We start from the raw sequence: 14396 nt of genomic DNA on the forward strand, positions 1-14396 counted from the left end.
AACGGTTTTTTTATATTTTATTTACGGTTTTGAAGTACTCACACTTTAATAAAAAATTAAGTCTAGCTATACTAAAATACAAATATTCGCTCGAACAAACATTGCAATAAATAAGAATTATTAAAAAAATTAAGCGGTGGGAGGCACTTCTTCACTGCTGTCAATATTGTGTGGTCCTGGTCCTTCATCAATTTTTTTCTGTACTGCATGGAAACTTTCTTTGATTTTTTCTAATGCAGAGCTGAGACCGGTTTTGATTCTGTTAAATTCTTGCGTTACCAACGAAAGTCTTCCGAGCAGATAGTTGAGATTTTCATCAACCTCAGTTATTCGGCCCGTTATTTGACCAACCTGTCGAAAGAAAAATATAAAGTTTAAGTTATTATTAAAAACTATGTTTTGAAAAAAATAGATTAACATTTTTACACATTTAATTTTTTATTCATTATTTAACTTTTGTATTCTCCAAAGAAGGGTTCTTAGTGGTCTTAACGGAAATGTTAAGGTGACATGTGACATATGACGGCTTGGATGGGCAGTCACAATCATGGAGATGTGATCTGCACATTTCAAAATTCTATGAAACTAAGCATTTACCCAAGGTCCAACTGACACTACTATAGGAAATCAACTGATGAAATATTAAATTATATAGAATATTTTAAGTAGGTTGCATAATCCAGATCTCACACTCAAACCTGTCTATAATAATTAGGGTGTTAGTTTGAGGGCAACTAAAGTGGACGTAAAGTATGAATTCAACAAATAGACTAAACAATCCATTGGAGAGTGGGTGGTTAACTACAATAAAAGGGCCTACCAAGCACTATCAATACTATAGAAAAGAAGAAATCTAACTATGAAATTAAAATACTAAAAATTAAAAATCAAAATTAAAAGCAGAGTGTATAAATGGTTTATAATCCAGGTAGTTCGGTTAAACCCACAGTCAATGGGAGAATTATAAAATTAATATGTCAAAGCATTACTCAAGACCAACTGACCAACAGTGGGAGATATTGAAATATATAACTGTGGAGATGGTATATCTAAATTACGCAGAGGTATGGAGAGTGTAATTAACGCCAAATTAATAAATTCTTAATGGGAAGAATTTGTCTTGATCAGGACTTCTTCCAATTTATTCAACAAATATATAAATAGCCAACAGGTTTAACAATGGGATCATTATTACCTTTTCTAGCTGATATTTTCTTAGACAGCTTAGAACAGAAATTTGTTAATAACAACAGCAAAATAGTTTTTTGGTCAAGATATGTTGATAATTGTATAGCTCTCATACAGGGAACCCAAGATGATGCTTTACAGATTCTGGATGATCTTAATAACCTTCATCCTAATCTTTTTTACACTGGAACCAGAATCTGACAATAAGTTGAACTTTTTGGATATGACTATATTTCGTAATAAGGATTCTCTAGAGTACAATATTTACAGAAAACCTACCCAAACAGATCATGTTATACATGAAACATCTAATCATCCAGCCCAACATAAAATGGCTAGTTTCAACAGCTACATTCATAGGTTACTAAAACTTTCCACTTTCTAATGATAACTTCAATTTAGAACTTAATACTCTCAAGCAAATTGCTTTTAATAAAGGTTATGATCCCAACATTATTCATAAGCTTCTAAATAGAGCTAAACTCAAAATTGCAGACAAGCTTGCATATTCATCACAATGTTTTCTTCAACCTAATGCTTCAAATGGCATCAGATCTCCTTTACTTATATTAGCAACATTTCCAATAAAATGTCTAATCTTTTTACTTCTACAATTATATATATATATATATATATATATATATATATATATATATATATATATATATATATATATATATATATTTATATATATATATATATATATTTATATATATATATATATATATATATATATATATATATATATATATTGATATTATCAATTATTAATTATTATAGACAGGTTTGAGTGTGAGATCTGGATTATGCAACCTACTTAAAATATTCTATATAATTTAATATTTCATCAGTTGATTTCCTATAGTAGTGTCATTTGGACATTTGGTCAATGCTTAGTTTCATAGAATTTTGAAATGTGTAGATCACATCTCCATGATTGTGACTGCCCACCCAAGACGAGAGGCTAATTCGCCCAAGTGATGCCGACGTTGCCAAATGGTGATGTGTTGGTCTTTTGTCAGTCACAACCACAAGGCAATGTGAAATGTAAAGGTATGTGATTTAATTTGAAAAATAAACATACTTTGAAAACTGGAAATGAGAAATTGAAATTGCAAACAATTGCTCTTTTGACATTGACATTTTAAAAAGTAAATGTAATAGTATCACTGTAGAAATACTTTATTTTAATTGCAATAGAAGTAAATCAAATAATAATGTTAAAATATTTAACTGAATAATTAAATATTGATAGATTTATTCTTTACAGGTTATGTCCCAAAAAATACAACCAAGATCTAGATTACAAAAGGGTGAAGGATCACGTAAGATAGCAATAAATTCATGTACAAGTACAATTAAAGTAATTATAGAAAACAACACAATTCTTGTAGAATGGCAAAAACATCATTATGGTCATACCAAAGAATTTCTTTAGTCATACTTTTGATTCACAACATATCAATTTAAAAAAGGAATAAGGAAGATAAGAACATAATAGGTTCAAAGCTAATAATCGGAGTCTCACAGCAAAGGTAAAAAAATTGTCTTTCTTTTTTTTTTTCTGACTTACAAAATTCTCTCCGAGTGTATTAAACATTTATTTCTGGACGTTTTAGAATACTAGAAACTAAAAAGACATATTGATTCCCAATTCAGATTTTTTCCATAAAAAATAAGAGAGTGCAAGTAAACTCCAGTGTCCAATATCAAATCTTCAGAATTCATATAAGAAATTGGACAGTATAATTTTATCACCCAGTAGACCGAATGAATCTATTTGTTATTAAATACACACACGTAGTTAATTAGGTTACATACACATTTGGTCAATTATCAATAATATAATTTGGACATCAGTCAAAAGTGCTGACAAAGTTAAACAATTTACATAAATTAAATACACATATCACGCGAGGTCCGCGAATATATTGACCCAATTAAAACTTATATACAACTAAGATCTCTTGCCTAGAGAAGCATTCAATCAATATTCACTCAACAAACTTGATAGTCTTCAACGATCAACTTCATCAGTCTCTACTCAAAGTAATCCCGGGTCAACACCCATAGTGTACGTCTCAACAATAAACTCTGCTACTATTATTTGGTGTTTCCATTACAAGTGAACGAACATCTTCACTGAGCCAACGAAGGGGAATTTGTTCATCCAGTCTTATGAGATCGACTACTAAACAAGAACTCAGCGATATTAAAGAAAATTTATTACATTCCAATGAAGAATCATTTTTTATATTTAAATCTATAGAGCCATCACGACATGAGTATCAATATTAAATATATAGGTATACATTTTTTAAAATGTCGAATTTTTATTGTGTTGCAACTTGAAAATTAAAATTTATTAAATAGAAATGTGTAGTTTTTATGTACGGATGTTGTAATTTAATATACTAATTACATTTTGCAACAGTTGCTTTAAAATAATAAAAAAATGTACAATTAATTCTAGAGTCAAACAGAAACGTTAGGAAAATATTGACCTTTTACTTATAATAACAAATAATAACATCGTAACCGTCAATATAAAACTTTTACAAGTGAAGTTTTGTTTTAAATAAAATATGTATTCCTTGCTATTAACGAATCAAATATTCAAAGTATTTATTTCTTTTAAAAAATAACTACAAACATATTTCATTCATTTGTTAATAACATGGAAGGCTTTATTCAAAACAATGAAGACTTTATTCAAAACAAATCATTGTTTTGAATAAAGTCTTCATAAAGAATTTTCATTTTGATGGTTACGATGTGTTTCCCGAAAGATGATTATTACGTCTCTATTATTTAAAAATCGCGCTAAAATCTAGGTAAAGAAAATCTGGCAACGTCGGCATTGCTTGGGTTAATTAGCTTCTCGTCATCCAAGCTGTCATATGTCACATGTCACCTTAACATTTCCGTTAAGACCAGGAGCCATTCTCTCTCCTGATGCCAACCATAATGTAGCTTCGCCTATTTTTAACAATTTTAAACTGTTTGTCCTTGCGTAGTGTAGTGTAATGTACAATTTTATGTTTATGACATTCTATGATTGTTGTATAGGCCAAAATTGACAAAGTAAGTCTAAAACGTTAATCATAAAAACTTTTATCAACCATCAACTACGAGTTTTTTATCGAAGTTAATTAATTTTCTTTAGTTAAAAAAACGTTTCTTGGCTTATTTCAGATGCCCTTGAAGATGGTCTAGAAAGCGAAAGTACTTGGGCAAGATTTAATTAATAAACTGTTCTCGATATCTGCCTTTTATTTGATCAAAGTTCATTTAATTAATTATTGGTCGACAGTTTTCAGCTCAGGAAGAGCTCGGCATTACTCGTTTTTTAATGGATTTGTTGCTCAGCAGACTTTACACCCATCGAAGAAGTCTGAGATTATCTCCTACAACGACTCAATCTTCGTGATTCCCAATTAGGGAAACTTAAAAAACTTTCTGCGGCTTTAAGAGAAGAGTGAAAACTTTTAGATTAACGGTTTATACGATCACTTTTGAGCATTCTTAGAAGAATACAGGATAGAGTACGGAACATTCTTAGAAGAGTACTTAAGAAGCAGAGGAATTGTACAATATATTAAATGGAATAATTTTTTTTATTATTAAATTATTTAAATTCTAATTTAAAGAATATTTGGGTATAAAAACTTTTTTGAATTTGTATCTTTATGATGCAGTATTGAAATTTATCTCTAAAATCACTTACTTTTCCTTTCATATTGTTCATTGTCCCAAGGGAACCAGTAATATACGCATCAGTCTGATTCTGCAATTGCTTAAGAGCATCTGAGTTGCTACTCATTTGTTGATACATTATTCCTATTTGCCGCCAAACTTGTTGGATGTCATCTTCTATCTTTGATGTTGCATTAGCCAGAGCTCCAGTGTCTGGATCCAAAATTGATGTTTCGAAAGTATCTAGTCTGAAAATATATAACAATACACGTAACAGTTATAAAAATGATTCATCTAGGATCTACATATCAGCAATAATCGATTAACAAGTAATAACTAGTAATAAACCGTCTTTACGCAAGAAATGCAGTTGTGTTACTAAAAAACTGAACATTAGGCAATGTTGCCCATTGCTTGTGCGGTTGTCTATTTCCAAAGTTTTTGAAGCATACTTAGTATGAAAAAAAAAATCTGACATAACTTTTAATTATGTAGGAAATAGATCACATGCATGTAGGTGGCGCTGGCGTCAGGGTTTGGTATTAAAACATAACCTTATTTCATTCTGCCATTTATTTACATTGTTTGGTACTCGTTTCCTAGTTGGTATGAAATTTTGTGAATGATTTAAGTTTTAATAAGTTATTTAGGACATCTTAATTGTTTGGACACTTTTAATAAAACTGTATAGTATGCCTTACACTTGTTGTGTGCCACGATGCAATTCAGTTTCCAATAAAACTGACAATGTTAATTTTCATAAATTCCTCTTAAATAAAGCTTTACAAAAACGATGGTTGATAGGTATCAGATCTGGAAAAAGTATCAGCAAGCACACAAAAATTTGTTCCAGGTACTTTTCAAATGAAAGTTATACTGTTACAAGTTTGGGTAAGTTAGAAAATACTTATTCTAATTTATTACATTGTCATTGTCTTGTTTTTCTAGGACAATGGGGGATCCTTAAAAAAGATGTGCAGTACCTTCAATAAATTTACCAAAAAGAAAGTTGGAGACTCCAGTGAAGGACTCTGGGAGATGTGATAGATATAGAAAAAGACTTTGTGCAGCAGTATTGCCATCAAACAAACCAAAGAGCAAACAGAAACAGAATTATTATAAACAGTTAAGAATGATACACAAAAGTGTTGTTTAACAGAGACACCTGCTAATGAAATAATTCAGAGAGTTCAAAAACATATGTATTACAACTCAAACAGTGATAACATGGAATAGAAGTCAATTAATTTCCTATGACTTTTTTTCAGAAGAATCATTTTACTGGTTTTTCAATAAACTTACTTACATTTTTTGTTGAAGAGTTTAGAAAATCATACATTAAAAGTGTCTCTTTCAGTGGAAAATGAACTGTTAATAACGCTTATGAAATATACACTTAATTTGTTTTATTCTACATTAAAGCATTTTTTTGCAGTAGACATTCGAACTGTCTGAAAAATATTTGGTAAGTGGACGAAGCATCTTTACACTTGCTTAAAAAAAATTAACTTTTGGATCAAAATACCTTTAAAATACTAATAGCTTGCTCTGAAAAAGGTGAAATTATATATATATATATATATATATATATATATATATATATATATATATATATAGGTATATACGTGTTAGGGAGTGGTAAGAGACTCAAATTAAATCGAAACGCAACCGTCTTCGTATATTTATCGTCCTTACTCGACGCAATGAGTACAAAAATGATGGTAATTTATATGGGTACATTGTTGATTGTTGATGAAGAACTGAAGACGATGATCGATAAGCTTCATACGGAATCCATAAAAAAAGGACTGAAAATGAATCTGAGTAAAACTAAGCTAATGTCGAATAAAGATGATCAACCGACGATAACCATCCAAGAAACAAAAGTGGAACATGTAGAAGAATACATATATCTGGATCAGAATATCAAAGTAAACAAAGAAAACCAAACTACCGAAATAAGCAGACGAGTAACAATGGGATGGGCCGTATTTGGAAAACTCTCATACATACTGAAAGACAAAAAGATACCCCAAAACCTTCGAACCAAAGTAATCGATTCTTGTATCCTTCCCGTTCTCACTCACGGAGCTCAAACCTGGACATTCACAAAAAAGAACATGGACAAGATTCGAAAAACTCAGCGAGCCATGGAACAACAGATGCTTGGTATCTCACTAATAGATCGGCAAACGAACGAAGCAATCTGGAACAAAACAAAAATAAAGGACGCCGCGAAACAAGCAGCTAAATTAAATCGACGAATAGACGATATCAAAAGAATCGCAGGACCAATGTGGAAACGCCTAGCACACAACAGGGATGAATGGCGAGAAATGGGAGAGGCCTTTATTCGACAATTCGGATAGAAAAAGGGCTATAAAAAAATTGTTGATGCATAGTGGAATATAAATATAGAGTAGTCGGTGCGTTTTGATTTAGTTTAGGAGTCTTCTTATAAACTCTCTCTGATGACGGGTAGACCCAGACACACATGTATGTTAGGGAGTGGTAAGAGACTTAAATTAAATCGAAACGGAACCGTCTTCGTATATATATATATATATATATATATATATATATATATATATATATATATATATGTATATATATATATATATATATATATATTATATATATATATATATATATATATATATATATATATATATATATTATTATTATATTATATTATTATATTATATATATATATATATATATTTATATTTATATATATATATATATATATATATATATATATATATATATATATATGTATCTGATGTTTATGGAGGCAGATAGAAAAATTACAGTAGAATGCGGAATTTTAGGACTTATTGAAGAAGGAGAATTTATTTTTAAGCGGTCAGGGTCTTGATATATCAGATCTTTTAGATGAAAAAGGAATACATTTAAATGTACCTCCATTTAAAAAAGGGGCTCAGTTAACAGAAGAAAAAATAATAAAAACAAGTGCCATTGCCAATGAAAATATTATAGGATTGGCAAAAAAACATAAAATACTGAAGGATAGAATTTCTTCTAAATTATTCCCATATATGCATAAAATAATTGTTATAATAACATAATAACTGTTTTATGATTTGTAATTTTAAAAATAGAATAAGTAACACTTTGTGAAAATTATTTTCCCATTTATAGATCTACCTATATTGGTAGATCTACCAAGATTTAATTAGCGGTATTTCATTGGTTAACTATGAGATAGAAAATTAAAAAAAAATCCACTCAACGTTGAAATATCCATTATAAAAAATGTTCAAACTAAACATTAAATAACTTACTAATTTCACAAATTTTAAACACTGTGAAACTATGGCTGAAAATCTGCAAAAGTGTATTGAAATGTATATTTGAATCTGAGGAATAATAATATGAGGTTATGATTTAATACCAAACCTCTACGTAAGCGCCCCTTGCGGATATTTTTTTAACTGACTTATGGCATGTGATCTAGTATTATTTTATAATATTTTAATGTTTTGACGAAATAGTTTGATGAAAAAAAGGATAATCCAAATCAGGATTAGAAAAAAATATACTGATGTATACGTATCTGTTTTTACTTTTACATTTTAACTCTGTTATGAATTCCTTATGAAAAATAAAGGTTCGAAAATAAAATTTTAAAATTATCAAATGAAGTTTTTTTTTCAAATACAGTAATTTATGAGTTTATATGCCTATTAAATAGTCTAAATATGGTCCAGTATCCTATTTTACAATGGGAAATATCTCATTGTAGTAACAACAGAACAAAATTACCTACAACATAATTAACGCGCGTGAAATTTTTAGTAACCAAAAGTTATATTGATGCACATGGATGTCAAAAAATTAGTAACTGCAGTTTGTACGTAAATGGCCTCTAATAGAGTGTAAGAAATATTAGTTGCAAGACTACTTAGTGAGGTCCATATTGGAACCAAATGTACCGTGTAATGTTAAACGTAATATGCAAACAGTGCATATGGTATCGAATACATAACACTGGATATTAATATGGTTCTGACGCCATTTTATTAAAGCATTTTTTAAGTTTGAACTAGTAAGGTATTTTTCATTTTCTTATTTCTTCTTTGTGCGTATAAAATGTTAGTTTAAATAAGAGGACATAGCCAAGCAAACACATAACTAGGAGTTGTGTGTGTGTGTGTGTGTGTGTGTGTGTGTGTGTGTGTGTGTGTGTGTGTGTGTGTGTGTGTGTGTGTGTGCGTGTGTGTGTGTATGTTGCATGTGTAAAGAGAACCGAATATTTCTTCTATACGCAAGCAGAATAGGTGACAAGTAATTTGGGTTTAAACATAGTTTAGAAACCAGAGAGTCACTGTTTTGAATGCTTGTTCTCCTTCAAAAAAGTTTTGAATTAAGAAAGAATATCGAAAAGGCATTCAACCAAGTGCAACACGATACACTTTTAAGTACCTACAAGGAGCAGAATTGGACTACTACCATATGCTACAATATATGTAATATAATTATGTAGTCTCTATCCAAAATTGAATCCAGTCGTACTCAAAAAATAACTTAAAAACGTGGAGTACGATCAAGCTGCGTTTTGTCACCTGGTCATTTCAAATACACGGTAGAAATATTTAGGGAGGCTTTAGATGATAGATGAAAAAAGGAATAGTTGGAGAAATAATTAACAATATTAAATACCCTGTATAACAATATTAAATGGCTGTATCAACACAGCCATTCCCGAAGATAACTTAGAAGACCTCAAAACTAGTCAATTAATCAAGTTATCGAAGGGGCTTCAGAATTAACATTTCAATAACAAAATGAATGACAATTGGGAAGGTGAATGTAGATCACTGTTAGCTTGCAATAAATGCAGAGAGGATAGAACGTGTAAACCACTTTAAATATCTTGGTAGTTGATTGAATATGAATGATGACTCTGAAGGTCGTGGCATATTATCGTGCACGTTGCGTTTCCAGCACATAGCGTTTCCGAAAAATATAATTTAAATGTTTTTAAATATGAACAACGCACACTGTCCGGAACATTGCGTTTCAGACACTTAACGTTTCCGTACAGTCTATTCGAAAACAATATTTTACTGATGCCGACGGCTGCGTAACGAGTCGTAATCGGTTTGTAAGGATAATGTTAATTAGATACCCGTCGTTTTCCCCTTGTTGTTTATTTAGGTCTTTGTTTGATTTTGATACAGAGTATTTAAAAAATAATTTTCACGGAAGTGATAAACAATTAGGAATTTAATAATAATTAATAGGTTTAACAATTATTTTAGAATGAATAGGATTCAGTTTAAATATGTTTTAAATTTAATTTCACCTTTAGTTAAAAAAACAAAATACTACATTTAACGAAGCCATACATATTAAACCAAAAAGTATTTTTAAAAAGAAGAGGTATCACTTCCGTACAAAAGTCCTAATTGTTTATCCCTTCCGTGATTAATTGTCACAAAGCAATAAAAACACATGCATAAATGACAAAATAACCTCGAAAATTATTTTTTTAAATACTCTGTATCAAAATCAAACAAATTCCTAAATAAACAACAAGGGGAGAACGACGGACATCTAATGCACATTATACGTACCAACCGGTTACGACTCGTTACGTAGCCGTCGGCATCAGTAAAATATTGTTTTCGGATATACTGAACGGAAGCGTTAAGTGCCTGAAACGCTATGTTCCGGACAGTGTGCGTTGTTCATATTTAAAACCATTTAAATTATATTTTTCGGAAACTAAACGATATGTGCTGGAAACGCAACGTGCACGATAATATGCCACGACCTTGATGAAGAGATAATAGTCAGAATTAAAATATCACGGAAGGCCTTTATGATATGGAAAACTCTAATGTTGAACAAATTGGAAGTATTCGAATGGTTTTCTCTTCTAGATTATCTTCTCTAACGAAGCTGGTCTTCGAATAATGAATACAGACAGATTTGTTCTTATTAAACATTATTATGAGAAGAAAAACAGAATACTTCTTTCACATAGTTAGGGCAGCTAAAAAGGTAATTCTGAATTGGTTCAGTCACAAATATATAGCACAATGGCACAAACTAAAACATTGAATTTATGAAGTAAATATTAAATAAAATTAAACCATACTTTATTATATTGATTTTTGAAATCTCTAAAATGATTACAACTGTTTATTAAGCAACCAATAATATTTTACGAGTCCCAAAGTGTAATGCATTGGCCAACATTTTAACTGTCACTTTTTTGGTTTTAGTGACGTAATTTTAGGAAAAAAATTAGATTTTAAAAAATTCTACAAAAATGACAATTACAATTTTGGCGAGAGCGCTAACTGCAGTTTAAATTTTGGCGAGAGCACTAATTTATTATTTAGAAATTCTAGTAACACTAACTAGATGTCGCCACGTTTATCTGTGTTACTAATTATTGTGTATTTACTAAACTAAATTTCAAGCAATGCAAGGCGTGTAAACAAAGATAAAATTGTATTTTAATTGTTAAAGATGCTCAAAATTTATCAACTCGTTCCGATAGTAACAGTATATTACTTTTTCAATTTTTCCCTTCTCTCGATTCTTTAGTTTTTATTGTACAGTATATAAATTATTGTAATCACTAAATACATATTTAGTGAAAAAAATAATCATATTAATTAAATTAATGAATAATTTAAACGATTATGCAAGTAGCGATTGTCTGAGAATATTCAAAAACTAAACTAAATAACTCTCTCTATTATGCTGGAAAAATTGCTAGTCGACGTCGTCGGTAACTAATACAGGCTCGGCCCACATTTACTATTTTGGTATTGAACTGTTGTATTTTGAATCGATTTGTTGGTAATCACGATTTAGTAATGTTTTTGTCGTTTTGACGGTGAAAGGACAATTTATGTTTATGTTGTTAATTATTGAACTAGTAATAATTATTTGTTGTGCGCTTTAAAACTTCTGAAGTATTTATTTTTATCTATATAACGACTTTAAACTGTATACGTGATTACTGTTGTTGAAAACAAAGATGTCCGCTGTTGAAAATACATGGCGTCCTTTTCGAAAACAAACTGCAAGAAGTCCTCTTAGCGCTGAAGTGAAAGAAATAATTTTCTTTCTTCTAAAGAAATAATAAAAGAACTGACTTCATTTGCGACAAAATGAAAAAATTGTGTACGAAAGCCTTACTTTACTCTACTCTTAGGGTGGCCGCACACAGAAAGAGCAAAACTGTTTTAGTCAAAAACGTTTTTGTTTGAAACGAAAACGTTTTTGTTTGAAACGAAAATGTTTTTGTTTCCACAAGAAACATTTTGTTTTCAAGAGAAACAAAATGTTTGCACAAACCATACAGCAATCAGTTTTATTAAAGATGTCGACAGATAACGACGAAATTGCACTAGTTTTCTGGCAGTAGTTCCTCCTACAGGACGAAAAAACGCAAAATAAAAGACAATTTTGGGTGCATCCTATAAATGAGAAAAGAATCTGGCCTCAATCAGTACAATTAATTTTTCTGCGTCCACTTCCATGATACACACAATATAAACAAGCAAAATATCGCTGTTTCCACATGTGCTTCTTGTTGACTACTCGAGCGGTTTCAAGAAGGGAATTCCAAAAACACGTTGCGCCTGCGTACATTGAAATGTTTCGACACAAAACGACAATCCGGTAATCAACATCAAACAGACTGACTGAAACTAAATGAGCCTAAACATGCTTTAGATACACGACTAATCAGTGTGCGTCAGCTCATTTCATTTATATGGAAACATCAGCATCAGACTCGTTTAGTCAAAAACGTTTTTGACTAAAACAGTTTTGCTCTTTCTGTGTGCGGCCACTCATACTCTTAACCTTTAAAACGAAGTTTGATTTTTGTGGATAGAACCCTCTGATCAAGAGGTATCAATTTTTACGGTTGGGTTGATACAAATGTTATTTTAAAAAATGATTTTGCGCACGTAACTGACGTTCAAAATCGCCGGTCGTTTTAAGCTATATTTCTAGTTTGAAATATATTTTTCTATGGCGTTCAGATTCTTGCTAAGTGGATAGTTTATATTTTCCCCTCCCCTACGAGGAGGTTTCAGTCGGAAGCACGGAGTAGAAGTAGTAAATTTTTTTGCATCTTGTTTGTGTTCGCAAAATTGATATTCTCAGCAAAAAGCAGCATTTCCGTCTCGTTTTTAGAGACCAAGTATCTGACGACTGGACTATTATGTAGAATCATCAAACAGATTGGTCGATACAGGTACTTTAGTACATTAGTGAATTCCAAATAAATTAACACAATGTATTTGAATTTATATGCAAAATTTGGTTAAAAAATTTTATTATTTTTTATGCTTATTTCTTTCGGATTAAACGAGGCATTTCTTTCAAATTTATGTTGACTATCAACAATATATCGACAAAATTAACCATACCAACATTATCTCCCCCCATCGAAAATCTAAATACAAATACCCAATTATTTACTCCCCCACCCATATCTCACAAAATCAAAACCCACAAACCAAAAAAATCCAAACGCACAGCACCAACATCTGATTATCTTAAATTATTTATGAATAAAAACTCACTTTTATTAAACTATGATCAACTCATGATACTAATTGAAAATATCCAAGGCAGTCAATCACCTATAGAAATTGTCAAGGAATATACGTCCGATTTTCTTGGTCTAATAAATCTGTTAACCATATCTTATCCATACATATCCGACAAAACCACGAAACAGCGTTTCACCCGTCTCAAAAATAAATTGCCACACTACCTAGGTAACGATATTACAGACAGTGAATTATCCTCCCTCGATGCATAATTTTTAACTCTATACTACAGTGGAATATTGATGGACTATTCCATCGCCTACCTATGTTACAAATCATTCAATCAGAATACTCCCCAGAAATAATTTGTCTACAAGAAACTAACCTTACTCTTTCCAATATATACTCACCAAAACAATTCAACTGTTTTAGAAAAGATAATATAAGAAAAGAAAAGAACGAACACCAATCGCGCTAATGGAGGAGTGGCAACCTTGGTAAAAAATTCAATAGACCATGAAGCCTTTCCACTCATAACAGATCTCGAAGCCATTGCGGTAAAGATTTCAGAACCACATAGAAAATTCTACATCTGTAATATTTACTTGCCTCCTAACATACAAGTTAGTTACGAAGACCTCTGCAAACTTCTTGATCAGATACCCACACCACGCCTAATTTTAGGTGACTTGAATAGCCGTAATACAATTTGAGGCTCACAAAATACAAATTTAAGGGGCCAAATATTAGAGAACATTATTACAGATTTTCATCTAAACTTTTTAAATGATGGCAACCCTACTTGATTTAATATATCGACATAATAATATTTTCGACAGGTGAATCATCAGTTTTAGATCTTTCTTTATGTGATCCTAACTTAACCATAGGTTTAGATTGGGAAGTATTGCCTTTTACATATGGAAGTGATCAACACCAATCGCGCTAATGGAGGAGTGG

General features: G+C 30.8%; 1 protein-coding gene across 2 annotated transcripts in view; it reads right to left on the minus strand.

Moving 5' to 3' along the window:
- Positions 1-14396, minus strand: part of LOC140437300 (uncharacterized) — a 74613-nt gene continuing 60217 nt past the window's right edge. For both annotated transcript variants that reach the window (XM_072526743.1, XM_072526742.1), the window contains exons 11-12: positions 4916-5132; positions 1-351 (exon numbers count right to left, since the gene is read on the minus strand). In XM_072526743.1, coding sequence (XP_072382844.1) covers positions 130-351; positions 4916-5132 — 439 coding nt within the window. In that variant the 3' untranslated portion in view covers positions 1-129. The remainder of the gene's footprint in view (positions 352-4915; positions 5133-14396) is intronic.

Source organism: Diabrotica undecimpunctata, chromosome 3 (assembly GCF_040954645.1).
Source record: "Diabrotica undecimpunctata isolate CICGRU chromosome 3, icDiaUnde3, whole genome shotgun sequence".
NCBI classification, from domain to species: Eukaryota; Metazoa; Arthropoda; class Insecta; order Coleoptera; family Chrysomelidae; genus Diabrotica; species Diabrotica undecimpunctata.